The sequence below is a fragment of the Acinonyx jubatus genome, chromosome C1, assembly GCF_027475565.1.
Source record: "Acinonyx jubatus isolate Ajub_Pintada_27869175 chromosome C1, VMU_Ajub_asm_v1.0, whole genome shotgun sequence".
NCBI lineage: Eukaryota > Metazoa > Chordata > Mammalia > Carnivora > Felidae > Acinonyx > Acinonyx jubatus.
Window position 1 is genome coordinate 26,870,815 of NC_069381.1, and position 26,511 is coordinate 26,897,325.

Here is a 26,511-nt window from a genome sequence, read left to right on the forward strand (position 1 = left end):
ACTTCAATTTCCAAGTATTCATCACTAATATATAAACACAATTGATTTTTGTATATTGGTCTTATATCCTGATGCTGTTCTGAATTCCCTTAAATAGTTCCAGTAGTTTTTGTGTAGATTCCTTGGAATTTGGGGGGTACATGATTCTATCATCTGTGAATAAAGGCAGTTTTCCTTCTTTATCTCCAATCTGTATTCCTTTAATTTCTTTTTCTTGCATTATTACATTAGCTAGGACCTCCAGTACAATGCTGAGTAAAAGTGGCTAGAGCCACTATTTGCTGGGCAATGTTCATCTTGTTTTCCTTTGTATCTTTGAACACGGGTTCCTTTAACTTTTTAAGCATGTTTTTAACAGCACTGAAGTCTTGCTAAATCTGACAGCTGAGTCCTCTCAGAATTCACTTCTACTGATTACTTTTCTTTCCCTAAATATGGGTCATACTTTCCTGATTCTTTTTTTACATGTCTCATGACACCTGGTTGGAAACTGGAAATTTTAGATCATATACTGCAGCAATTCGGGATTCTATTTTATTTTTCTGATGGGCTGTTGATTATTTTTAGTAACTTCTGTGTGCTTAAACTGAAGGATCAGACTCCCTCCACAGAATGTTGCAAGTGATACCTTTGCTCAGTTTTGTTTTGTTTTTTATTCTTATTTTTATTTTAGCCTGGCTTCCTAGGTGTCGCTCCTGTATCTGCACAGTTTAGCAGTCAGTCAATGATCTGGGCAGAGGTTACTCAAACACATTAAGCCCATAAACCTTCACCCTCTGCCAATCCATCTGTGTGTTCCTTGGGGAATGCACTGAAAGTTGCAGCCAATTCTCAAGTCTCCTTTGATTTTTAGCTTTTACCAGGTTCTCTTGGGTATCTTTGGGTTTCTCCGTTGACCAGGGATATGTGGAGCGCTTATCTTGGCCCTTTTATGGCTCTCTTATTTTTAAGATCTTCCCATTAAGTTTCTGGCAGGCCCACCACTCATCCCAGCAGGCACTGCAATCTCAGGCTAGCAAAGCTGTGGATTCTCTCCATTCATTCCCAGCTAAGTTTGCCACGTTCAGTTGTCAAAGCTATGAGTTTTCACCCTTTGCCCCAAGCCATGTCGAACCTCCAGAAAAGTGGCTAGTTTTCATGTCCAACCACACACGTAAAACTACATTTCTTGTCATCTGAGCTGGAGTGATGGAGGTAGACACTGATGGGGGAAGCCCCAGGAAGAAGACTACAGACACCCACTGTACTTGCTCAAAGCATTATCAGCTGAAATGCTTCTCAATTTGCTTCTGCCTCTATTATATTTTTAGTAGCCTGAAATATTTTTGACAATTCTGTTCAGTTTTATACGTATTTTTTCAATGAGAAAATTAGGGACCCTCTCATGATGCCATAAGTGGAAGTTCTCTAATCTCTATTTTCCCATTTTTAAAATCATTTACATTTCTTTTGAAATTCTTTAACTGTTCACTCACTAAAACCATTTTCCTTTAACTTCCATTAGTTTTCTGAACATACTTTGAAGTCTTTGACTACTAACTCCAATATCTGAATCAAACTAGAGTCTGTTTCCACTGATTGCTTTTACCTCCTGAGTGTGGGTCATTTTCTCCTCTGTCTTTGCATGTCTAACAGTTTCTGTTTGAATACTGGACATCTAATATATGCAGTGATTCTGGATTCTACTGTATTTTCATTGGGATTATTTACAGTATTTTTTTTTCTAGTAGGCAAGTAACTTATCTGGACTTAGAACTGTAGACTTTGCTTCCTCTGCAATATGCAGCAACTGATATCTTTGTGTAATTCCCACAGCTGCTTTTTCTACCTGGTCCCCTGCAGGTGTTCTCGTTTAATCTGGTGATAAGCAAAACAATTTTGCCATAAATTGTACCCAGAATTGGGGCCTGCTCTGTGCTTTCTTAACTTCATGAGATTATTCCGTAAATTTTTTCAGCCTTAGACTCTGTACTTGGACTCCCTAAGTCAGTAAGACTTCAGATTTCTGCCACCTGAGCTATATATTGTTGAGGAATGCACTCAGTTAAACTCACAGAACTCACTTTGCATTACATTCTGTCTTTCAAAGACAGAACTCTGCCTCTCTGATCTCTGCCTGCTTTATTACCATGCCCTCTGGAATCTTCCTATGTAGGTGTAGTTTAGAGGTTCAGCCAGGGATTTTAGTAGAGTTTATTGTCAGGTTATGGATTTCACCATCTTCTGTGCTTTTCTTATTTTCCCCATAAATTTTCAGGGAATTTTTCTATCCTGAAATCTGTTCTTTGCCACCATAAGGAAATAAAACTAAAGTTTTCCACTGCCACTCTCCTCTGCTGTGGGGTTAGCTAATGTCTTCAGGAAAAAATTTTAAAAAGCTCCAAACTCACAATTCTTATCACTTCCAGTTGCTGTTTTTTCAAGAATAAGCTCTCCTTTAGCTTCTGTCTGCTTTGGGATCCTTTCCAATTTCCTTAAATACATTTTTTTTTTTTTACATATTTTATAATTATTATCTGTGGGAGGATTCAGGAGACCACTTTACACTGCCACCATTACCGGAAATTCCTCCTGTGGGATGAATTTTAAAATATTAAGAATCTAATACTTGTGAAACTGAAATGCATCAGGGGCTTGGGGGAAAGAATCTAAGATGAATCCCATGTTTCTAGCTTGAGTGGAGGGACTAACTATAGTGGTATCAAAAACTAAGATAGACTACAAAGGAGCAACTTTAAGAAAATAACAGGCAAGTTATGTTTTAGACATACTAAACCTGAGGTACAGCTGGGAAATTCAAAGCGACCCAGAGTTGGAATCAAGATCCCAAAGATAGCAACTGAAGCCATGGGAATACATAAGCTTGCCCAAGAAGAGCAAGTAAGGAAAGGAAACGAGGCTTAAAAATAGAATACTTGGGAATAACAATGCTCCTGTAATGAGGAAAAATATCAATTAATTAAAACTGACCCAGGGGCGCCTGGGTGGCGCAGTCAGATAAGCGTCCGACTTCAGCCAGGTCACGATCTCGCGGTCCGTGAGTTCGAGCCCCGCATCAGGCTCTGGGCTGATGGCTCAGAGCCTGGAGCCTGTTTCCGATTCTGTGTCTCCCTCTCTCTCTCTGCCCCTCGCCCGTTCATGCTCTGTCTCTCTCTGTCCCAAAAATAAATTAAAAAACGTTGAAAAAAAAAATTTTTTTTTAAAAACTGACCCAGAAATAACAGAGAGAACAGAACTGGTAGACAAAGGTATTAAAATAATAATTATTATATATTCCATATATTCAAGAAGCTATAGGAAAAAGTGCATGACTTCATATATTAAGTAGTGACACGGAAGATTTTTTTTTTTTTTTTTAGTTTTTTTAATGTTTATTTATTTTAGAGACAGAGAGAAAGAGAGTGAGTAGGGGAGAGGCACAAGAAGAGGGGGACAGAGAATTCAAAGCAGGCTCTGTGCTGTCAGCAGAGAGCCCGATGTGGGGCTCAAACTCACAAACTATGAGATCATGACCTGAGCCAGAGTCAGATGCTTAACCAACTAAGCCACCCAGGAGCCCCAGGAAGATATTTTTTTTAAAAGATCCAAATCAAGCTTCTAGAGATGAAGATTATAATGTGTAAGATGAAAAATACACTGTGGAGAATTTTGTGTTTGTGTGAGCCACTGCTGTGATTAAGGTATTGTTATCCTGGCTTATGTACAGACACATACATAAAATACATTGCAAAGATTAAATGGCACAGTAGACAATGCAGAAGAAAAGATAAGTAAACTTAAAGACATACTAACAGAAATGATTTGAAATGAAACACGCAGAGAAAAGACTGAAAAGAAATGAACAAAGTAGCAGCAACTTGTAAAACAAATTCAAGTGACTAAAAACACTTTGGAGTTCTCAAAGGAAGGGGGGACAGTAAAATATTTGAAAAAAATAATAGTCAATAATGTCCAAATCTGATGAAAACTATAAACCCACACTTGAATATAAATTTGAGTTTATGCTCCAAGGATAAGAAACAGAAAGAAAACTACACCAAGGAATAACAATGGAATTACTTAAAACAGCGATAAAATCGTAAAAGCAGCCAGAGAAAAAAGACACATTATGTATAAAGGAAAGAAATATATAAAAATTACAGCCGACTTTTCAATGAAATAACACAAGCTAGAAGATATTGCCACAGTATCTTTAAAGTACTGTAAGCAGGGGCACCTGGGTGGCTCGGTTGGTTAGGTGTTCAACTCTCAATTTTGGCTCAGGTCATGATCTCATGGCTCGCAGGATCAAGCTCCATGTAGGGCTCTGCGCTGACATGGCAGAGCCTGCTTAGGGTTCTCTCTCTCTCTGGCCCTGCCCTGCTCTTTCTCTCTCAAATAAACCTTTTTTTTAAAAAGGTATTATAGGGTACCTGGGTGGCTGAGTCGATTAAGCATCCAATTTTGCCTCAGGTCATGATCTCATGGTTCGTGAGTTCAAGGCCCGCATCAGGCTCTGTGCTGACAGCTCCAGCCATGCCAGAGCCTGCTTCAGATTCTGTGTCTCCCTCTCTCTCTGTCCCACCCCTGCTGACACTCTGTCTCTGTCTCCCTCAAAAATAAAAATAAACATTAAAAAAATTTTTTTAATAAAAAAGGTACTATAAGCAAAAAAACAAAAAACAAAAACAAAGCAACCCTGCCAACTTAGATTTACTTAAACAGCAAAGGTATTTTTCAAAGATGAAGGTGAAATAAAGACTTTTCAGACATACAAAAGCTGAAAGAATTCATCACTACAAACCTACACCACAAGAAATGATAAAGAAAATCCTTCAAGACAAAGATGATGATACCAAATGGAAACCTAGATCTACATAAAGTAATAAAGAGCACTGAAAATAGTAACTAATTGGTTATATATTTCTCCTCATTATTCAAATCTCTTTGGAAGGTAACTGGCTGTTTAAAACAAAAATAGTAGTAATAGGTGCTATGGTTTATAACATGTGGAAGTAAAATGTATGACAACAATAGAGCAAAGGATGGAAAGAGAAAACAGAAGTGTCGTAAGGCCCTTACATTATATATGAACTAGTAAAATATCATTTGAATGTAGTTCTTGATAAGCTAATGATGTGAACTATAAACTCTATAGCAACCAGTAAAACTACATAACTATTATAACTATTAATCTTTTTATTGCTGCGGTAAAAAATTATATTAGCAGCCTAAACCATAAAAATTTATTATCTTACAGTTCTGCAGGATAATAATCCAGCACAGATCTCACTGGGGTAAGATTAAGGTGTTCACAGGGCTTTATTCCTTTTTGGAGGCTTTAGGAGAGAATCTGTTTGCTTGCTTTTCCCATTTTCTAGAAGCCATCTACTTTCTTTGGCTCATGGTCCCCTCTCTCCATTTTCAAAGCAAGCAATGTTACATCTCTCTATGTCTTTCTTCTATAGTTATATTATCCTCTTCCACATTTAAGGACTCTTGTGTATAAATTGGGCCTACCAAAAAATGCAAGATAATCTCCCTATTTTAAGGTCAGCTGTTTAATAACATTAATTCCATCTGCAACCCTACTTCCTCTTTGCTATGTAACATAACATAGTCACAGGTTCCTGAGAGTTGGACATTGGCCTCCTGTTCTGCCTATCACCACTAATAAATCAAGAAAAGCAGGTAAAATGAAATAAAAAATAGTTAATTTCAGGGAGAGCATAAAAATAGGGATAAAATGAACAAAAAACACGTGGGACAAACAATAAATACTAGGTAGTAGAATTTGACTCCAATCACATCAGTAGTCACATTAAATAGTCTACATATCTCAGTTAATCCCCAGAGATTTTCAGGCTGGAAAAAAAGCAATATCCAGCTATATGTAGCCTATAAAAAATACATTTTAAATATAAAAACACAAGTAAGTTAAAGGTAAAAACATGAAAAAAGATACATTATGCTAATACTAACCAAAAGAAAACCTGACTGGATATATCAATATCAGACAAAACAGATTTCAGAGCAAAGAATATTATCAAAGATAAAGAAGATGATTTTATAATGATAAAAGGGCCAATTCACCAAGAGTGTGTAACAATCCTAAACATTTACACAGCTAATAAAATTTTCAAAGTACATGAAGCAAAACCTAATCTAACAGTGAGGAGAAACAGATATTTCCACAAATATAGTGTGATATTTCATCACCTTTCTAAATAACTGATAGAAACTAACAGAAAATAAGTAAGGATATAGAAGATCTGAACAACAGTAACCAATTTGACCTATTTGACATTTATAGAACACTCACCCAACAATAACAGTAGGATACATATTCTTTTCAAATACACAATGAACATTTACCAAGACAGACCATTTTCTGAACCATAAAACAGGTCTCAATGCATTTAAAAGGATTTAAGTCATACAACATTCACAGACAGCAATGCATTAAAATTACATTAAATTACCAATCAATAAGACAACAATATCTGGAAGGCCCTCCCCCCCAATATTTGGATACCACATTACATACTTCTAAATAACCCAAGAGTCAAAGAAATAGTCAAAAAGGAAATTTAAAAGTATTCTGAACTGAATGAAACTGTAAAAACAAAATATCAAAACTTGTAGGATTCAGCTAAAGCAGTACTTAGAGGGAAATTTATAGCACTAAAATGCCTATGTTAGAAAAAAATCTGAATTAACGATTGAAATTATATCTTAAGAAACTAGAAAAAGAGCAAATGAAATCCAAATTATGAAGAAGAAATGAAATAATAGATTAGAGCAGAAATCAATAAAATAGAAAAGCAATAGAGAAAAATGAATAAAACCAAAGATTCATTAAGAAAATCTAGTCAGTCTGATGCGGGGAGAGGGGGGGAGAAAGCGGAAGGGAACACAAATTACCAATATAATCACTACAGGTTCTACAGTTATTAGAAGGGCAATAAGGGAATATTATGAGCAACTTTATGCCAATAAGTTTGACTATTGGGACAAAATGCACAAATTACCTGAAACACACAATCTGCCCAAGTTCACTCATGACAAACTATTATAGATAACCTAAATTGCTATGTATCTATTATATAGATGAATTTACAGTTTAAGATTTTCCTGCAAAGAACTCCAGGTCAAGATAGCTTCACTGGGGAATTATATTGAACATTTAAGGAATAAATAGTACCGGTTCTACACTAACTTTTCCAAGAAACGAAAAGAGTTAAAACTTTCAGCTCATTTTATAAGGCCAGTATTTCTTTGATGTTAAAAATCACAGGCTAATATCCCTCGTGAATACAAATTCAAAATTCATAATGAAATTTTAGTAAACCAAATATAACAATATACAGAAAGGATAATATATTATGACTAAGTAGGTTTTATCTCAGCAACACAGGGTAATTTAATACTCAAAATCAATCAAGGTATTCACCATGTTAACACACTGAAAACAAAAACCCATATGATCATATCAATACATGTAAAAAAAAAAAGCATTTGCCAAAACCCAACATTTATTCCTGATACAAATTCACATCAACACTTTCACCACTTTTATTCAACATTGTAGTAAAGGTTCTAGGCAGTGCAATAAGGCAAGAAAAAGAAGTAACAGGCATCCACATCAGAAAAGAAGTAAAATGGTCTTTATTCACAGACAACATGATTATAAATAGAGAAAATCCAATGGAATCTACAAAAAAGTTACTGGTATGATTAAGTGAGCTTAGCAAGGTTTCAGGATACAAGATCAATCTACAAAAAGTAATTATATTTCTACACACTAGCAACAAACAGAAACTGAATTTTTTTTACAGTTTCTTTCACGGAGCATTTTTGAAACTGAATTTTTTAAATGCCAATTATAATAGCACCAAAAGTATAAAATACTTAGAAGTGACAAAATATGTGCAAGATCTGTACCCTGAAAACAACACATTGCTGAGAGAAATTAACGATGATGTAAATAAAAAGAAAGATACACTGTGTTCATGGATCACTAGATCACTATTATTATTAGGCTATCAATTCTCTCCAAATTGATCTATAGCCCCAAGATAGTCCCAATAAAAATACCAGAAGGCTTTTTAAAAATAAATTGACAAGATGATTTTTTTGACAAAATGATTCTAAAATTTATATGGAAACATAATGGACCCAGAATAGCCAAAAATTTCTTTTTTAAATTTTTTATATGTTTATTTATTTTTGAGGGAGAGAGAGAGAAAGAGCATGTGAGTGGGGGAGGAGCAGAGAGAGGGAGACAGAAAATCCAAAGCAGGCTCCATGCCATCAGCTTAGCCCAACGTGGGGCTCAAACCCACGAACCCTGAAATCATGACCTGAGCCAAAGTCCGACGCTCAACCAAGCCACCCAGGCTTCCCCTAGCCAAAAAATTTCTGATAACAAAGAACAAAGCTGTAAGATTTACATAATCTGAATAAAAGACTTACTACAAAGCTATCATTATCAAGACAGTGTGGTGTTGAAGTGCCTGGCTGGCTCAGTCAGTAGAGCAGGCGACTCTTGATCTCAGGGTCATGAATTCAAGCCCCACAATGGGCAAAGAACTTACTTAAAAAAAAGACAGGGTGGTGTTGATATAGACAATGTATCAATATAAACAAATAAAATGATGGAACCAAAAAGAGTCCAGAAATAGATTCATAAGTATATAGTTAACTGATTTTCAATAAAGTGAAAAGCAATTCAGTGGAGAAAGGATGCAAAAAATATGGTGCTACTACAACTGGATATTCATATGCTAAAAAACAAAACAAAACAAAACAAAACAAAACCCTTCCATCCACAGCTCCTACCATGCACAAAAACATTCTAGACCTGAACTTAAAAACTTAAAACTATAAAGCTTTCTGAAGTTAGGATAAAATCTTTCTAAAACACAATACCAAAAGCATGATCCATAAATTTAAAAAACTGATAAACTAGACATCATCAAAATTAATATGTGCTCTTCAAAAGACACTGCTAAGGAATGAAAATACAAGCCACAGATTGAGAGAATATTTACAAATCAAATTTCTAACAAGCGACATATATGCAGAATATGTATGTAAGAGGACAACCCAATTTTTAAAATGGGGAAAACTATAAACACGTTACCAAAAAATATATAAATGGCAAATAAGTACATGAAAAGATGTTCAACATCATCAGTCATGAAGAAAATGCAAAGAAAAGCCACAATGAGATACTATTAACACACCTATTACAATGTCTAAAACCATACAAAGTTTAGTGAGAAGGTGGAACACCTAGAACTTTCATACATTACAAATGGGAATGTAAAATGGTACAACTGCTTGGAAAAAGTTTGGCGGTTTCTTATAACATTAAATATATACCTACGATATGATGCAGCTATTCCACTCCCAGGTATTTATCCAAGAGAAATCAAAGTATATCCCCATACAAATACTTTTACACAAATTTCCTAACAGCCTTATCTGCACCCAAAAATCTAGAAACAATTCAAATGTCCATCAACAGGTGAACAGATAAACAAATGATGTATCCATACAGTGGAACACTATTTAGCAATTAAAGGGAACCAACTACACACTATGTAGGATGTGACACATACTACAACAAGGATGAACATCAAAACATGATGCTAAGTGAAAGAAGCCAGACTCAAAAGACTACATACTGCACGGCTCATTTATATGAAAAGTCCAGACTAGGCAAATTTAAAGAGATTAGTGGATGCCTGGGGCTAAGAGTGGGAGTGGGGATGGCACAAGGGAAGTTTTTGGGGTGACAGAAATGTTAAACTGGATGGTGGTGATAATGCACAACTCTATGCTTAATAAAATCACAAAACTGTATGCTTACAAGGAGTGAGTTTTATGGCATCCTCAATAAAGTCGTTAAAAAGAGTACATAATGTATGATTCCATTTATATAAAAATTCTGGAAAATCTATAATAACCTAAAGCAGATCAGTGGTTGCCCTGGGGTAAGGGAGGGAGAAGGAAGGACAGATTATAAAGGGACAGGAGGAAACTTTGGGGCGTAACGGATATGTTCATTACCTTTTTTGTGGGGATGGTTTTATAGGTATATTTTTGTTAAGACAAATTATACACTTTAAACATGTACATACAGTTTATGTCAATTACACTTCAAGAAAGCTGTTTTTTAAAAGTATGGTATTCACATGGAACAAAAACAGACACTCAGATCAATGGAACAGAATAGAAATGGACTCACAAATGTACGGCCAACTAATCTTTGACTAAGCAGGAAAGAAGAGCCAATGGAATAAAGACAGTCTCTTCAGCAAGTGGGGCTGGGAAAACTGGACAGCGGCATGCAGAAAAATGAACCTGGACCACTTTCTTACACCATACACAAAAATAAACTCAAAGTGGATGAAAGACCTAAATGTGAGACAGGAAGCCATCAAAATGCTCGAGGAGAAAGCAGGCAAAAACCTCTTTGATCTTGGCCGCAGCAACTTCTTACTCAACATGTCTCCGGAGGCAAGGGAAACAAAAGCAAAAATGAACTATTGGGACCTACCTCATCAAAATAAAAAGCTTCCGCACAGCAAAGGAAACAATCAGCAAAGCTAAAAGGCAACCAACAGAATGGGAGAAGATATTTGCAAACGACATATCAGATAAAGGGTTAGTATCCAAAATCTATAAAGAACTTATCAAGCTCAACACCCAAAAAACAAATAATCCAGTGAAGAAATGGGCAAAGACATGAATAGACACTTCTCCAAAGAAGACATCCAGATGGCCAACCAACACATGAAAAAATGCTCAACATCACTCATCATCAGGAAATACAAATCGAAACCACAATGAGATACCACCTCACACCTGTCCGAACGGCTAACATTAACAACTCAGGGAACAACAGATGTTGGTGAGGATGTGGAGAAAGGGGAACTCTTTTGCACTTCTGGTGGGAATGCAAACTGGTGCAGCCACTCTGGAAAACAGTATGGAGGTTCCTCAAAAAATTAAAAATAGAACTATCCTATGACGCAGCAATTGCACTGCTAGGTATTTATCCTAAGGACACAGGAGTGCTGTTTCGAAGGGGCACACGCACCCCAAAGTTTATAGCAGCACTATAGACAATAGCCAAAGTATGAAAAGAGCCCAAATGTCCATCGATGGATGAATGGATAAGGAAGATGTGGTATATATATACAATGGAGTATTCCTCAGCAATCAAAAACAGTGAAATCTTGCCATTTGCAACTACATGGATGGAACTAGAGGGTATTAGGATAAGTGAAATTAATCAGAGAAAGACAAATATCATGACTTCACTCATATGAGGACTTTAAGACACAGAACAGATGAATATAAGGGAAGGGAAGCAAAAATAATATAAAACCAGGGAGGGGGACAAAACGTAAGAGACTTTTAAATATGGAGAACAAACAGAGGGTTACTGGAGGAATTGTGGGATGGGGGATGGGCTAAATGGGTAAGGGGCAGATAAGGAATCTACTCCTGAAATCACTGTTGCACTATATGCTAATTTGGATGTAAATTAAAAAAATAAAATAAAAAAAATATATAAAAAAATAAAAAGTTAAAATAAATAAAAATTCCTTAAACTATAAAAAAAAAAGTATGGTATCCACAGAAGAGCAAGCATTCTGTGTGGCTGAAGTGGAAAGCAGAGGAAGTTCAGAAAAGCCATTCATATAACCAAAAATATATATATATTTTAATTTTTTTTAATGTTTTTATTTATTTTTGAGACAGAGAGAGACAGAGCATGAGCAGGGAAGGGGCAGAGAGAGAGGGAGACACAGAATCTGAGGCAGGCTCCAGGCTCTGAGCTGTCAGCACAGAGCCCGACGCGGGGCTCGAACTCACAAACCGCGAGATCATGACCTGAGCCGAAGTCGGACGCTTAACCAACTGAGCCACCCAGGCACCCCTAATCAAAAATATATTTTTAATGGCTGAACAACTTCAACTTTCCCCTTATTAGACAGACTGCTTCCATTTTTTAATTAAATAGCATCTTATCATTGTGTATGAAGCTCTTTCTTTATTTAGGAATTGCTGCTTTAGAACAGATTCCCAGAAATAGAAAAGTATAAATCCTTTTAAGCAAGGCAGGCAGATTTTTATTTTTAAAGAATTTGTTTATTAATTATTATTATTAAATTTTTAAAAAGCAGGAAGAGGAGATATGAAGCAAATCATTTTACTTCAGAAACTATGAAGTAATACTAAAAATTTGTAGAGGATGATATAGGGTTGAGATTTGGGTGAAATTTCCTTAGGCAATTTTTTTCTGGCACTTGACAGAAATAAAAACCATCCTAATTCTGAACTAACCGTAAGTCATATAATCATGCCCCAGGTGCATACACCTATTTCATCTTCAAAGAAGCTTTATTCAGAATGATGAGAGGCTTCTATTCACATTCTCTTTCGCCATTTCTCTCTCACTCCTTCTCCCACTTCTTCCTTCTGCTTTCTCCCCAGGCCTAGTTGGGACTGCCTTCCCCTCATCAAACAAGCCAGCCCAGTGATTAACATCATAATTCCAGATGACCCGAAAACTTCCACCATGAGCTGTTCGGTTTTGAGTATCAGGAGCCTGCAGGACCCACACAGGATGTTCACACTTATCCAGGCCATATCATCACAGTCCAAGTAGGGGGCCCTCCTTGGTAATATGCATGCCACCCTGGTGACTACTTAATAAAAAAGAATGAATGGTTCATAGAAATTGAACTTTCAACACATTTTGATTTGAGACACAACTGTATTAAAATAAAACAAAAACTATCATTGTCATTAACAAAAAATCCTACTAGAAGACAGTCTTCCTACAATAGCAAAGCCAGTGGGGTTTAAAGACATACCAACCCAGTTCTCAGCAACTAAAGCTGAGGCTGGAGAACAGGGCAGGGTTTATTTTTGAGCAGTTAGTTACAAAGTTATGTCTTCTCATAGTCTCCTTGGAGAAACTAAGACCACCATGAAGAGAGAAAGGGAGAGGGATGATAAGGGTGTTGGCTAAGAGATGGCTGGTTTTGAGACTTTCTTCCCAAGGCTCAAGGTGTGCCAATTAGCATCGCTCTATTAACCCATCCACACCAAAACCTTCACCACTGCCTGCATCCTAAGTTAACTTAGCAAAGTAGCCAACAGGGGTACCTGGCTGGATCAGTCAGTGGAGCGTGTGACTCTTGATCTCAGGGTTGTAGGTTAAAGCCTCATGTTGGGTATAGAGATTACTTAAAAGTAAAAAAAAACCTTAAACAAAGTAGCCAACAAACACATTTTTAAATTCACTTCATATAGTGAAATAGATAAAAAAAAAAAAAAGATAAGCTGATGAAAGAACCAGAAAATTTAGGAGATGAGAGGAGAAAGGGAGCAGTTAAGGGGGGAGGGGAGGAAAAAGGAAAGGGTATTCTAGTTCAGGCACTAATACTTTTGAGAAAAGAACAGTACAGTTGCAGGGATTTCTGCACACCCACACACAACAAGGGCACAGGCTACCCAGTTTTTCTTTCAATGCAATAAGCCAGTAATGTAAGGTTAGAATGGTGGGGGGGGAGGGGGCATTTAGTGCATATGTGTGCACCCAGACAGTACTAGAAGGGCCTTGGTCACTGAGGGGTAGCAAAGTCATACAACTTATCCAGGCCAGGGGGCTGGAAGGGGGCCTGAGGCTAAACAATTTTTGGTAAAAGTTATTGGCCTGTCCGCTGCCCAGATAACAGAGAATGAGAATCTGAGGGAAACTAGGCCTGGCCCTTAGGAATTCCAAATATGTCAGGAAATAATAGCCAGAAGAATAAGTGAACCCTTGGCAAAAATTTCACAACCCTAAAGGATTATAGGGAAGATTTTTTAGTTTTTATTTTTTTAATGTTTATTTATTTTTGAGAGAGAGAGAGACGGAGTGCGAGTGGGGAGGTGCAGAGAGGGAGATACAGAACTCGAAGCAGGCTCCAGGCTCTGAGCTGTCAGCACAGAGCCTGACGCGGGGCTCAAACTCACGGACTCACAGACTGTGAGATCATGACCTGAGCCGAAGTTGGCCACCCAACCCACTGAGCCACCCAGGCACCCCAGGAGAGATTTTTTTTAAATCATAACGAAGTTGGGGCACTTTGTTGGCTCAGTCGGTTAAATGTCTGACTTTGGCTCAGGTCACAATTTCACAGATAGTGAGCTCAAGCCCCACACTGGGCTCTGTGCTGACAGCTCAGAACCTGGAGCCTGTTTCAGATTCTGTGTTCCCTCTCTCTCTCTGTCCCTCCCCCTGCTCACACTTGGTCTCTTTCTCTCTCTCTCTCTCTCTCTCAAAAATAAGTAAACATTAAAAAAAAATTAACAAAAAAATAAAAAGTAAATAAAAATCAAAACAAAGTGATCAAGCAAAAAACCCTGAAAACCAAACCAAACCAAACCAAAACATGGGACAAAGGGAGACAGAACTGCCGGGTTTCGTACTCGGTTATGCAAGGCTCTTCTCTGTCGCTGCCCACACCCCACACCTCTATCTGCTGGTAAGATGTAGAGTCAGCACAAGAATTTTCCTCAGTAAAAAAGGCAGCAGAGAGGTGCCCAAAGGCTTGACTCATTTATCCTCTCAGATATTTGTCCCACAGAAAGGCACTGGCTTACAGGGGATGAAATGATAGTGGTGGCAGAGAAAGGGGCGCCTCAAGTTTTCCTAAAGCCAAACCTTCCATGTGGGGATACCTAACTGTACCTTCATTTCCTGGGCTCAGAGAACATTCCTCTCCTCGTTTCACAAAGCAGGCCTGGCAGCAATTAACTGCCAGTGGCTGAACTGCAATAAGCCTTCATTCTCCTCCTGCTGACAATTCAGAGACAATTCACCGCACAGAAAGGACACAGCACTTAAACCAAGCAGTACAAGCCTCTCCTTCTTTAAGGCGATAAAGGGGAATAAATTGGTGACATTCCTTTCCATTTTTGGAATTGCAAAAGGTCCACAATACCGGCTTTTAGATACAATATTTGTATGTCTCCAAAAGAATGAAGAATGCTACTAACAACCCAATGCCTTCACAGCTCTGCAGGCATTTCAGGCAAGACGAGAGCAATTTATGATACAATTTCTTACCACTTTGGATGCAGAGTTGCTTGACCTACCTTAATGCCAACAGTACAAACTAGAAACTAGTACTGCTAGCCAGCCATCCCTAATTAGAAGGAGAAGATCTGCAGCATATACACTTCCTTCCCTTTCCCCAGTGCATTAAGCACAAGTTTGAGCTGCAAGTACTCTCCTAAAAGAAATGCCTACCAGTTAACTATTCTGAATGCGCAAGGTGATTCTACCACCCTTCCAGAACTATCCAAGGCCTCAAGCTCCTACGAATGGCATATAAGGTCAAACATAATGTCTGGAACTGAAGACTTCACTTTGCCCTATTATTTTACAATGCTTACAGTTCTCAGCAAGTGATGCCAACCTATATAAATGCCTCTGTGCAACATTGCACAAAGGCCCCCTCCTACTCTTGCGGCTCATAGTTCAAGTTCAATATTCCTCCCCCCCATGTCCACCCACTCTCTGTTTCAGACCCTAAAGCTCCAGATCCCATTCCTTAGCAGCAATTTATTGCTACTGTCCACTGCAGGCAAACAAGAAGAAAAAGTACTCCCCAGCAACACAACCCCAGGATCTTCCTTCCAAGGTACACCTGAATTCTCTAAGGCCCAAATTTGAGTTTTTATCCTCTTCCAGGACACTGCCAGGCCTACATCTACCGTATTTCTTGTTTTATTGGTCTGCTTCTCATTTTACTGATCACAGTTATCGGAAGTGTGCTGGAGCTGGCTCATCTGACCTGACTGTGCACATCTCTCCCAACTCATGTTAGAAGTTCCAAAATGGTCATGGTGGCTGTATTTACACCATGGAAACTGACAACATCTACAACTCAGGGCTTGTTTTGGGGGCTTTGAGGGGAGGGAGGGACCCAGTTGTTAAACATTTACTATACCACAACTGTTTTCCCTAAATTACCTACACTTCCTCTCCTGTGAGACCTAACTTCCTTTTCTTTCTACCAAAAATTCCATGTAATCACCTAGAATTTCTATTCCATGATCAAAAATCACCTAGAAGCTCATCATTTCATGTGTTATTCCCTATACCTCCTGCAGGACATACTACATAATACGCAGGATATAGTGCAAAATGAAAATGTGGGGTCCCTTATTGAAAAACTATTAAGAATTTCAAGACAATGACAGCAATGCATCAAACAGAGAACAGGGCCTAAGTGTGTGGACTTGTACAACTGCACAGGTCACATGCCCATAAAAGGGTCCTTGAGCACCTATTCTTAACTGTGAGCATGCCCTTCCCTAAGGATACTATTTCCCATGTATCTCTGCAATACAAGGGCTCCTTACTCTCCCATATGTCACAACTGAAGGCAGGTTAGTATTTTATTTGCTCCCCTTCCCAATGCCCTTTGCAGACCATTACTCTTCTATCTTTTTTGTAAAACCTCTCTCCTCTGCCATCTTGCTGCAATTCAACCCTTACCATACTGTCCTCTCCCAAATGCCTCACTACTCCTTCTGTTTTTCTGAGGGCTTTGACATCTGGCTCTCGAAATTCCTCTTTACTGCCTAAACAATAACAGGGTTAAGAGGACAGACTCTGGATAGAATCAGAGTGCCTGGGTTCAAATCCTGGTACTACCATATACAAGCTATATTGCCTTGACCATGTTCCTTAACCTCTCTCTTCCTGAGTTTCCTCGTTTATAAAATAGAGATGGTTAAAAGTACTTCATAGGAGTTGTTGTATGGATTAAAAGAGTTAAAAATACATCAAGGGTTCAGAATGGTATCTGGTACACAGTAAGTGCTCACTCAGGAAACAGTAGCTATTGCTATCATCATCATCATCATCATCATCATCATCATCATAAAAGTCTATCTCAGTGTCTATATGGATAACTCATGTAACATGTATTTTGAGCTTCCTGAGTTCTTTGAGCTCCTTGTCTACTCTACCCCAGCAACTCTCTTCCACAACTATACCCTAGATATTGTAGTTGCCAGAACTTCTCCACCTCCAATAACTTAGATTCAAATATCCCATCCTTGGGGTACTTGGGTGGCTCAGTCAAATGGCCAACTCAATTTCGGCGTAGGTCATGATCTCATAGTCATGGGATCAAGGCCCGAGTTGGGATCAAGCCCTGCATTGGGCTCTGCAATGAGCATGGCACCTGCTTCGGATTTTCTCTCCCTCTCTGTCCATCTCCTGCTTGTTCCCTCCCCCCCACCCCATTAAAATAAATAATCTACAAATATATGCCATCCTCTGATGACTACCTCCAGTTTTACAGGACACACACTTAGTTGTGCCTCCTGTGTCTGTCTCTCATCATGGAAAACTCTAAATGCCAAACTCCTCTATCATATCTCTGTCAGCCCCTCTTATATTTATTTGCCTCTTTTTCTATCTTCCTAATCCACTCTCTTGACAATAACCTCGACTTCCACATCCCTATTTCCTTCTATGCAAGATTGGCAAAGTTCCAATCTTGGGTAAATCAACCTATCAAACTGCCTTTTCTTGACAGGGTTGCTGAGAGCTGCTGAGGAGACTCACACACCTGCAGACGTCAGTACCACTGTTATAAATTCGTAGTCTCCATGTTCAGTGCTACCAGCAGTCTATTTCCTTACTGCTTGGCCTTCTCCCAGCCTTTCTAATGGCTGTTTCAGACCTTTACCACTCTCTCCAAACCTCTGATTTTCCTGCCTACTACCTACCTATGCCCATTCCACCTACCTCTGCTTCTACTCTCAGCAAATAATCTACCCCACTTCAGAAAAACAGGCATGAGATTAGAACTACCACAATTTCCTTCTATTGAACCTACAAACCCACCTTTGCTACACCTATATTCACCTATTTCTTCCTTCCTATCATCATGAAGGAGATATCTCCTCCTGCTTAAGGCTAATCTTGGTCCTCTGTGCTCAGGATTCAAACGCACTCACCCTGTAAGACACTAGTTCTCAATGTGCGTTTCTCAGACCAGCAGCATTGGCCTCTCCAGAACTTGTCACAAATGCAAATTCTCAGGCCTCACTCTAGACCTACTAAATCAGAAACTCTGGAATTAGGGCCAAACTGTTTTCAACAAGGCCTCCAGGTGATTCTGATGTATGCTAAGGTTTGTGAACCACCGCTTTATGGAATTATTTGTTGTTTATTTCCTTTCCTGCATTTTCAACCTTTCTCTAGTACAATGGTTCCCTTGCCTTGAAGAGCCTATGAGATTGCTTGCTCCAAGTACATTCTTGCCTCTCTCCAATCTATTCACCACACAGCAACACATCTGATCAAGTTATCCCCTACTTAAAATTCCTTAAATTTTTTTTAATGTTTATTTATTTTTGAGAGAGAGAGAGAGAGAGAGAGCATGAGCATGAGCAGAAGAGGAGCAGAGAGAGAGGGAGACACAGAATCCGAAACAGGCTCTAGGCTCTGAGCTGTCAGCACAGAGCCCAATGCGGGGCCTGAACTCACGAACTGTGAGATTCATGACATAAGCCTAAATTGGCCGCTTAACCGACTGAGCCACCCAGGTGCCCCTCCCCTACTTAAAATTCTTTAATGACTTCTCACTGACCTGAAGATAAAGACCAAAATCTTAAGAAGGCCTTAAGGCTCTCCACAGCTCACAACCCTCCTTTTTCACCTTTGGCTTTCTACGTGGAACAAGACCAGCCTCTCTCAACTTCTTGATCTTGCCACGCTCTAGGGCACCTAACAAACTTTGAAATTGTTAGCTCTCTGCCTGAAATACTTTGCTTCTTTTCCAAACTCCTTCTACATCAAGTCTCAACTTAACTTTCTTTACTTAAAGTACCTAACCATATCCCTTAGTCTCAATTAGGTCCCTGTTAGATGCTCTTCCAGCACTCTGCACTTATCCTCTTAAACCCATATTAAGCTTATAATTATTTAAATATTATAAACATAATGTCTGTTTTCCTTGCCAGAGCATAAGCTCTGTTGGGGGAGAAATCCTGTCTATCTCACTTACTATAATATCCCCAGTGCCTAGCTTAGTATAATACCTTGCACACAGGAAATGTGCAAAAAGTATTTGCCAAATGACTGAGCCTTTGCATGCACTGTGCCTCTGTCCCCAGTGAAATCCTACACATCCTTCAAGGAATATATTAAAGATGGTTACCAGAGGGGAGGTGGGTGGGGGGCATAGGTGAAATAGGTGAGCAGGATTAAGGAGTATACTTATCTTGATGAGCACTGGATAATATATGGAACTGTTGAATCACTATATTGTACACCTGAAACTACTATAACACTGTATGTTAACCACACCGGAATTAACATTTTTAAAAAGAGGATTATAATCTAGTGTAGGTAATAAATGCTTAAAGAGAAAAGAGAAATAAAATAAACATTTCTGGGGCACCTGAGTGGCTCAGTCAGTTAAGCATCCAACTTCAGCTCAGGAAATGATCTCACAGTTCATGGGTTTAAGCCCCAAGTCGGGCTTTGTACAGACAGCTCAGAGCCTGGAGCCTGCTTCAGATTCTGTGTCTCCCTCTCTCTCTGCCCCTCCCCCCACTCATGTGCACACGCGCGTGCGCGTGCTCTCTCTCTCAAAAATAACAAAAAATGTTTTTAATTAAAAATAATAATAATAAATTAAACATTTCTGTGAAGTCTTCCCTGCATATACATACCACCTGCCTGTTCAAATGAATCACTTCCTCTTTTCTGTTCCTACTGTATTGTATATATAACTCTACTAATGCAATAGTTACACACTATTATAAATACCCAACCTTTGTGTCTGAGTCTCCACTACACTGTAAACTCCCTGAGGGCACGGACCACATCTTGCTCACTTTCTATCTCTAGTGCTTAGTAAAGTATCTGACATTAACAACAGATGTCTAATGTTTACGGGGCATATTAAACCTAAGACTGTATCTCTAATATTGCACTGAAAGGTTTTCTCCTAATATTAAATCTGCATTCCAATCCTAGGTTTGTTATTCATTAGCTACACAATCAAACTGTTTAACCTCTTTGGGCCCCAGTTTCCTCACTGGTAAAACAGGGCTAATAATACCAATTTGGGAATATTGCTATGAAAATCAAACAAAATGACATTGTACGACGATTAGCACACATAATGCCTGGCATGTAGTAGCTTCCCCACTCTGGCTTCAACTTGGTAGAAACAACTAGGACAAAACAAATACAAAAATAAGTCACAGCAATCAAGGGAGGCTGAGCACAGAGTGAGTCATTCCTTTTAATCATTTGCCCAGGAAGATCAACAATGAAGAAACATAACAAGCAGAATAAACTCTACTGGTGGTATCTCCCTTGGCATACAAAGCTTGGTAAGAAGTCACCCCAGAAACCTCTTGGCTAATGGCCAGCTCTGGCTCCCCAGCTCAGTAAGTCGGGTCTTAGTCTGTGGTGCCAGGAATGGCACTTCAGACTGGAATAGAAACTACCCCATAAGGAAATGTATTTGTACATGGGAGATGGGGAAGAGGGAGGACAGCTTGAATGCAACTATGTCAATCAAGTGTTTTGCAACCTGGCAGAAAATACTGCAGAATTGTTGGTGAAAACGGACACCACACAACTGCACTTACCTGTAGCCAAGAACCAGCTTAGACTAGATAATGAGCAGATTTCTGCTGTTACCAAAACAATGGTCAGACTTGTAATGCAGTGAACATCTCTAAGGTCCAACTATGCTTGTAACATCTGGGCTGCACCCACAAAGATGACACCAAGCAGCTTTATACATATATTCCTCAGCATAGGGTGCTTCCCACAAGCACCAGCTTCACTGCTCATGTGTGCCAAATGTGAAAGCAGATTTAACAGTTTCTCTGCTCCTTATTCATAATATGCTTACCTCTGCAGAACCACTGGTATTCAGATCACCTACTTCCTTGGAGTCATTCATTTCAGAATGCTGTGTCACTGTATGTGTAGCTACTTCTTCACTGGGACTATCTCTCTTCCGAAGCTTCCTGATTAAGCTCTGCTGGTCACTAGAAGATACAGTGGGTCTGAGTGGAGCTCTGGGTGGATTCTGTCTCCTCCAAGATACCCTGCTCCAACCTAGCCCCAGAATATGTGGTTCATCTTCTTCAGGTGGATAGCCCAAACCATCTGCAGTTTGGAATTTTTTAAAAAACACCAGCATGGAATTGGAAGAGTCTGTCCTGAAAGTCTGGCAGCTCCGGGGCCTGCTGCAGTCTGCCTGAATGCACATCCCTTCTAACCACCAAAAGGCATGGCAGGCAGAATGCTGGCAGCAAGCAGCCCAACACAACTGGAGAGAGGGGGTTCCTTCAAGAAGCCGGAGGTGATTTTCTCCCCCAGATCTCAGGCCAACTCCAAATTCTGTCTTCTCATGCTGGCACCTGCTCTCACTGGCATCTAAAAACAAGGAATGAAAACATTTTAAGAGGTAATAAAAACACACTACTGATCTGTAAAGTGCCCCGAACACCAACATTTAAGGCTATTTTGAATACTGATTTTTAAGAAGGTGGGAAAGCTGTCTAGTAAGTGGAACAGAAGAAGCAAAATAGAGTGTTTTTTGGCTCAGGATACTTTAGCTACTGTTCCACATTCATTGGTGGTTCCCCTTCTCAATGAGTCCCTTCCACATAGACCTTTCATACAGAATTCCAGTTCATGAAAAAAGCAAGACAAACAAAATAGTTATGGAGGGGTGGAAGGGGCAGAGTCCCACCACTTGACCTTCCACTCATGTCCTGGCCTTTCTCAGGGACAGTGCAAGCACTATGGGACCAGAAGAACAGGTAGTGGAACAGGATGGAATAGTCCCCCCACCCCCACCCACTGAACTGGCAGCAACACAAACGGAGTATTCTTCACCTCCAACAGGTTACAGGTTCATCCATTTTCTAACCAACTGTTTGCCAGAGTCAGGTGGTTTTGCATATCATGGTATCAACCAGAGCTGATCAGTAGTCAGATTACCAAAAAGTTTAATCATGAGAGGTATTCTGCTAGAATGAACTTCCTACTGACAAGCCATGTCATGATAAGAAACAAAGGAACAGAAGTACAACAGTGACCTAGTGTGGTTAACATAAATAACATGGTTCAAAATTCTGGTTACTGTTGCTTATGGATAAACTTTTGGGCTACTGAATTACTTTAGGCATGGCATTAATTCTCCTGAAATATTACCTCACTTCTGTTTTATTAGATGAAGTAAAGTCAAAGCATGTTCTAAATGAAAGCTATTATACAGAGCTCATTTTAAGGTCTTAGTTATATAGGTATCTGTACTCAACTATGGTCAGGGTTATACAGGGCCAGAACCAGGGTGAGGGCAAGATCGATGCCTCAGGCACAAAATTTAAGAAGGAATATATTCTCAGAGTCATATAAGTACAGAGTTGGCTTACCCAACCTTGAGAGTGAGCACCTCCTTCAATTTTGTGCCTTATGTGTTTCTTTCTTCACCCTAGCTCTGGCCCTGGGGTTAGAACACAAAATATCTTGAAATTACACACAGAAAATATGCAGTAGAACCAAAACACTGAAGAGATGGATAATCATGTCTGCACATACACATAACTGAAAAAGGGCTATGACTAACCAGAGCAACAATGGAATAATCAGCCAAAGTCAGGGCACCTGGGTGGCTCAGTCGGTTAAGCAGCCGACTCTTGGTTTCAGCTCAGGTCATGATTTTACGGTTCGTGGGTTTGAGCCCCATGCTGGGCTCCGCGCTGAAGGTGCGGGGCCTGCTTGGGATTCTCTCTCTCCCTCTCTCTCTCTGCACTTCCCCTGCTTGTCTCTGTCTCTCTCAAAATAAATAAATAAACTTAAAAAAAAAAAGAAGAAGAAGAATCAGCCAAAGCCAACTTGACTCCCAGGAAATACTTACAAAACGTCCAGCAGACTAAATGTGAACACCAGTCAACTGAGAGATATAAGGAAAATAAAGGCAAGCTTCTGGATGACTGAGCAGGCGCTATGGAAGCCAATCTGCCATTGTTCATTAAAAGAAAAGAGACAGACATTGGCACGAACCTAACATCAGACAAGGCAATTTAGAAACCTAGAAAAAATAGAACTTCCTTAAGAAAAATGAAGAAATAGCAACTATGAAAAAAATGAAGCTACCAAGAGCTACAGAAATACCCCTCATATCCTCATCCACCTTCCCACACAGTAACCAATGGTATGAATCTTGGTTAACAGCTAAGTACACAGACTGTGTTGAAATCAATAAATTGTTACCTCAGTAACCACTGTCAGTCACCTTTATATCAACTTTCCCTCATTCTTCCCAGAGTAATTCTCTCATACTTAACATAGTGAAGAGGTCCACACAGATGAAAATAACCTACACTTTTCTATAAGCCACTATTTCATTTAATTTTTAATATGTACCGTGACCTCCACTTTTGCTCCTGCAGGAGAAACTGCCATAGGACTTGCCCTCCCACCATGAGTAGCTAGAACGCTAGACAAAATATATGGAACAATTGTTTTTAGACCATGAACAACAGGTATGTGATCCCAGAGAGAAAGGAAACAAACAAGGTGAGCCCTGTGACCACCAGGGCTTTCCATACAGCATCATGCTCCAGATGGTGGCACAGGGAAGGAGAGAGCCCAAGCAGACTAGGGCAGACTTGCTGCACTGAGGAAACAGAGTTTGAGGTGACTGTGATAGCAAGAATTTTGGAACAAACAACCAGAAAGGAAGAAGCTACACAGATAAAGAGCTCCCGACAACTGGATAATGGTCCCTTTTCATCTTTGACTACCACTAATTTACCCCAAGTGTAGGTTGAGATCACATGAGGGAAATTAGAATATATTTTGAACTGAATGAAAATGAAAACATAACATATAAAAATTCATGGGATGCAGTTAATGTAGCATTTAGAGGGAGCATTTACAGTTTTAAATGCTTATTTAGAAAATAAGAAAAATCTAAAATCGATAACCTAGAGAGACACACAAGGAGAAGGCCATGTGATGACAGAGGCAGAGACTGGAGAGATACAGCTACAAACCAAGGAACACCAATGACTGGCAGTGACCACTAGAAGCTAAGAAGAGTTGAGGAAGGGCTCTATGCAGAGACTCAGAAGGAACCAACCCTTGATTTTGGACTTCTAGACTCCAGAACCATTGGTTTATCAGGATTTTCTGAAGAGCAGCTAAGGAGACAAAGGGCTCCCAAGCTACATTTACACATGTGGCTGTGACCTTTACCCACACTGAACAGAGACACCTGGATGCCATTCAGTGGATACATACAGGGATGTGATGCTGGAAAACTATGGGAATCTGGTGTCCAAGGGGCTTCTCTTTTTCAAACCAAAATTAATCACCCACTGGAGCAAGGGGTAGAGCCCTGGATGGAGGTGTGAAAAATTCTGCCAGGTGCCTGTACAGTCCAGGAGTACTGATTTGAAACAAAGATATCAGTCCTAAAGCAAAACGTTTCTGAAGGATCGTCTCTAGAAGAGTGAACATACAGTGTCATGATTGATAAAGGCCTGGAATGGGAGCACAGAAGCTCCAAAGAGATGTGGCACGGTAATGTGGGAAAGTCTTTAAATATAATTCTTCTGTTATCAGTCACCAGAAAAGTTACACAGGTGAGATAACCCATTAATGTAAAGAATGTGGGATAGTGGGGCACCTGGGTGGCTCAGTCTGATTAAGCATCCGACTCTTGATTTCGGCTCAGGTCATGATCTTGTGGTTCATGAGTTTGAGACCCACATTGGGCTCTGCGCTGTCGGCAGCACAGAGCCTGCTTGGGATTCTCTCTCTCCCCTCTTTGCTCCTCCCCCACTCACGTTCTCTCTCTCTCTCAAAATAAATAAATAAAGTTAAAAAAAAGAATATGGGATAGCCTTTATGAACAACTCATCTCATTTCCTTTAAGATTTTGTTTTAAAGTTTATTTATTTATTTTGAGACAGAGAGGGTGCACAAGTGGGGAAGGAGCCGAGAGAGAGGGAGAGAGAGAATCCGAAGCATGCTCTGCACTGTCAGTATAGAGCCCGAGGCAGGGCTTGATCTCATGAACCATGAGATCATGATCTGAGCCAAAATCAAAAGTCGGACGCTCAACCGACTGAATCAGGTGCCCCAGCTCATTTCCTTTAAATCATCATAAAATTCACATGAACAAGTAACCTTATCCTCAAGAAGGACTCAACAATTATCAATTGTCAGAGAATCCATTCTAGAGAGAAACCCCATAAATGCAATGAATGTAGAAAAGCTTTCAAAATGAACTTTATCCTTTTAAAGTCATCAGAGAATTCATACCAGTCAGAAACCCTACACATGAAAAGACTGTGGAAAAAGCCTTTGCTTAGAACCCAGGCCTTACTCATCATGAGAATGCATAGTGGAGAAGAGCCTTTTAAATGCGATGAAAAGCTTTCAGGGATAACTTAACTGTGTGGCACATCAGAAAATCCATACTGGTAAGGAACCACATTGCTGTAATGAATGTGGAGAAGCCTTTAGGAAGAGCTCAACCCTTATTAGTCATCAACGAATACATACAAGAGAGAAACCCTATCACTGAAATAAATGGGGAAAATCTTTCAGGTATATATCCTTTGCTGGACATCAGAAAACTCACAGTGAAAAGAAACTCTACTGGTGTAATGACTGTGTGAAAGTCTTTATGAAGAACTTATTGGATATGAGAATTCATACTGAACAAAAAGCCTATTACTGCAAGAAATATGGGAAAGCTTTCAGACACAGCTCAGGCCTTGCTGAACATCAGAGAATCTATATGGAGGAAAACCTCAGGAATGTAATGAAAGTAGGAAGACTTTTCCCCAAAGTTCAGCCCTTAAACAACATAAGAAAATTCATAACAAAGACAGAGCCACCAATTGTAGTTAGTGTGGTAATTCACATCGAGTTAATTCCTTCTGAGCATCAAAGGGGAGACATTCAATAAATTACACATGTAACAAAAATACTCTGTGCACGTCTATCCTGAAGAACTTCTCACATGTGACAATTTCATTACAGCACATAGTTTGTACAGGTGAAATATATGAAAAATCTACATGTCTATCAACACAGATACAGTTACTCTAGAATGCTATGCAGCAACTGAAAACAATGAGGTAGAATCTATATACAGCAACAGAAAGAGTCCCATGATACTTTAAATTTTAAAAGTTGCAGAAATCTATGTCTGATGGGCTTATATATTTTTTTAAATGAAGCTTTTTTGTTTGTACATATGTATTATACACATTCCAAATGATCTAGAGAAAAAAAGGCCAAACTTTAAACAAAAAAAAAATTTTTTTAATCAATGATCTACGCTTTCATCATAAAAGCTAGAAGGGTAAATTATACCCAAAATAAACTGAGAAGAGAAAAGCTAAAGATAAGAATAACCAATGAAACAAAAACAAATAAAA

At 39.2% G+C, this 26,511-nt stretch overlaps 1 protein-coding gene across 9 annotated transcripts in view; it reads right to left on the reverse strand.

Moving 5' to 3' along the window:
• The window catches only part of KIAA0319L (KIAA0319 like), a 96,654-nt gene that overhangs the window by 45,167 nt on the left and 24,976 nt on the right, over window positions 1–26,511 (reverse strand). For all 9 annotated transcript variants that reach the window (XR_008293884.1, XR_008293888.1, XM_027059695.2 and 6 more), the window contains one exon: window positions 20,952–21,481. Coding sequence is in view for 7 of the 9 variants with exons in the window: in XM_027059695.2 (XP_026915496.2) it covers window positions 20,952–21,481 (530 nt within the window). In the remaining 2 variants the exon portion in view is untranslated. The remainder of the gene's footprint in view (window positions 1–20,951; window positions 21,482–26,511) is intronic.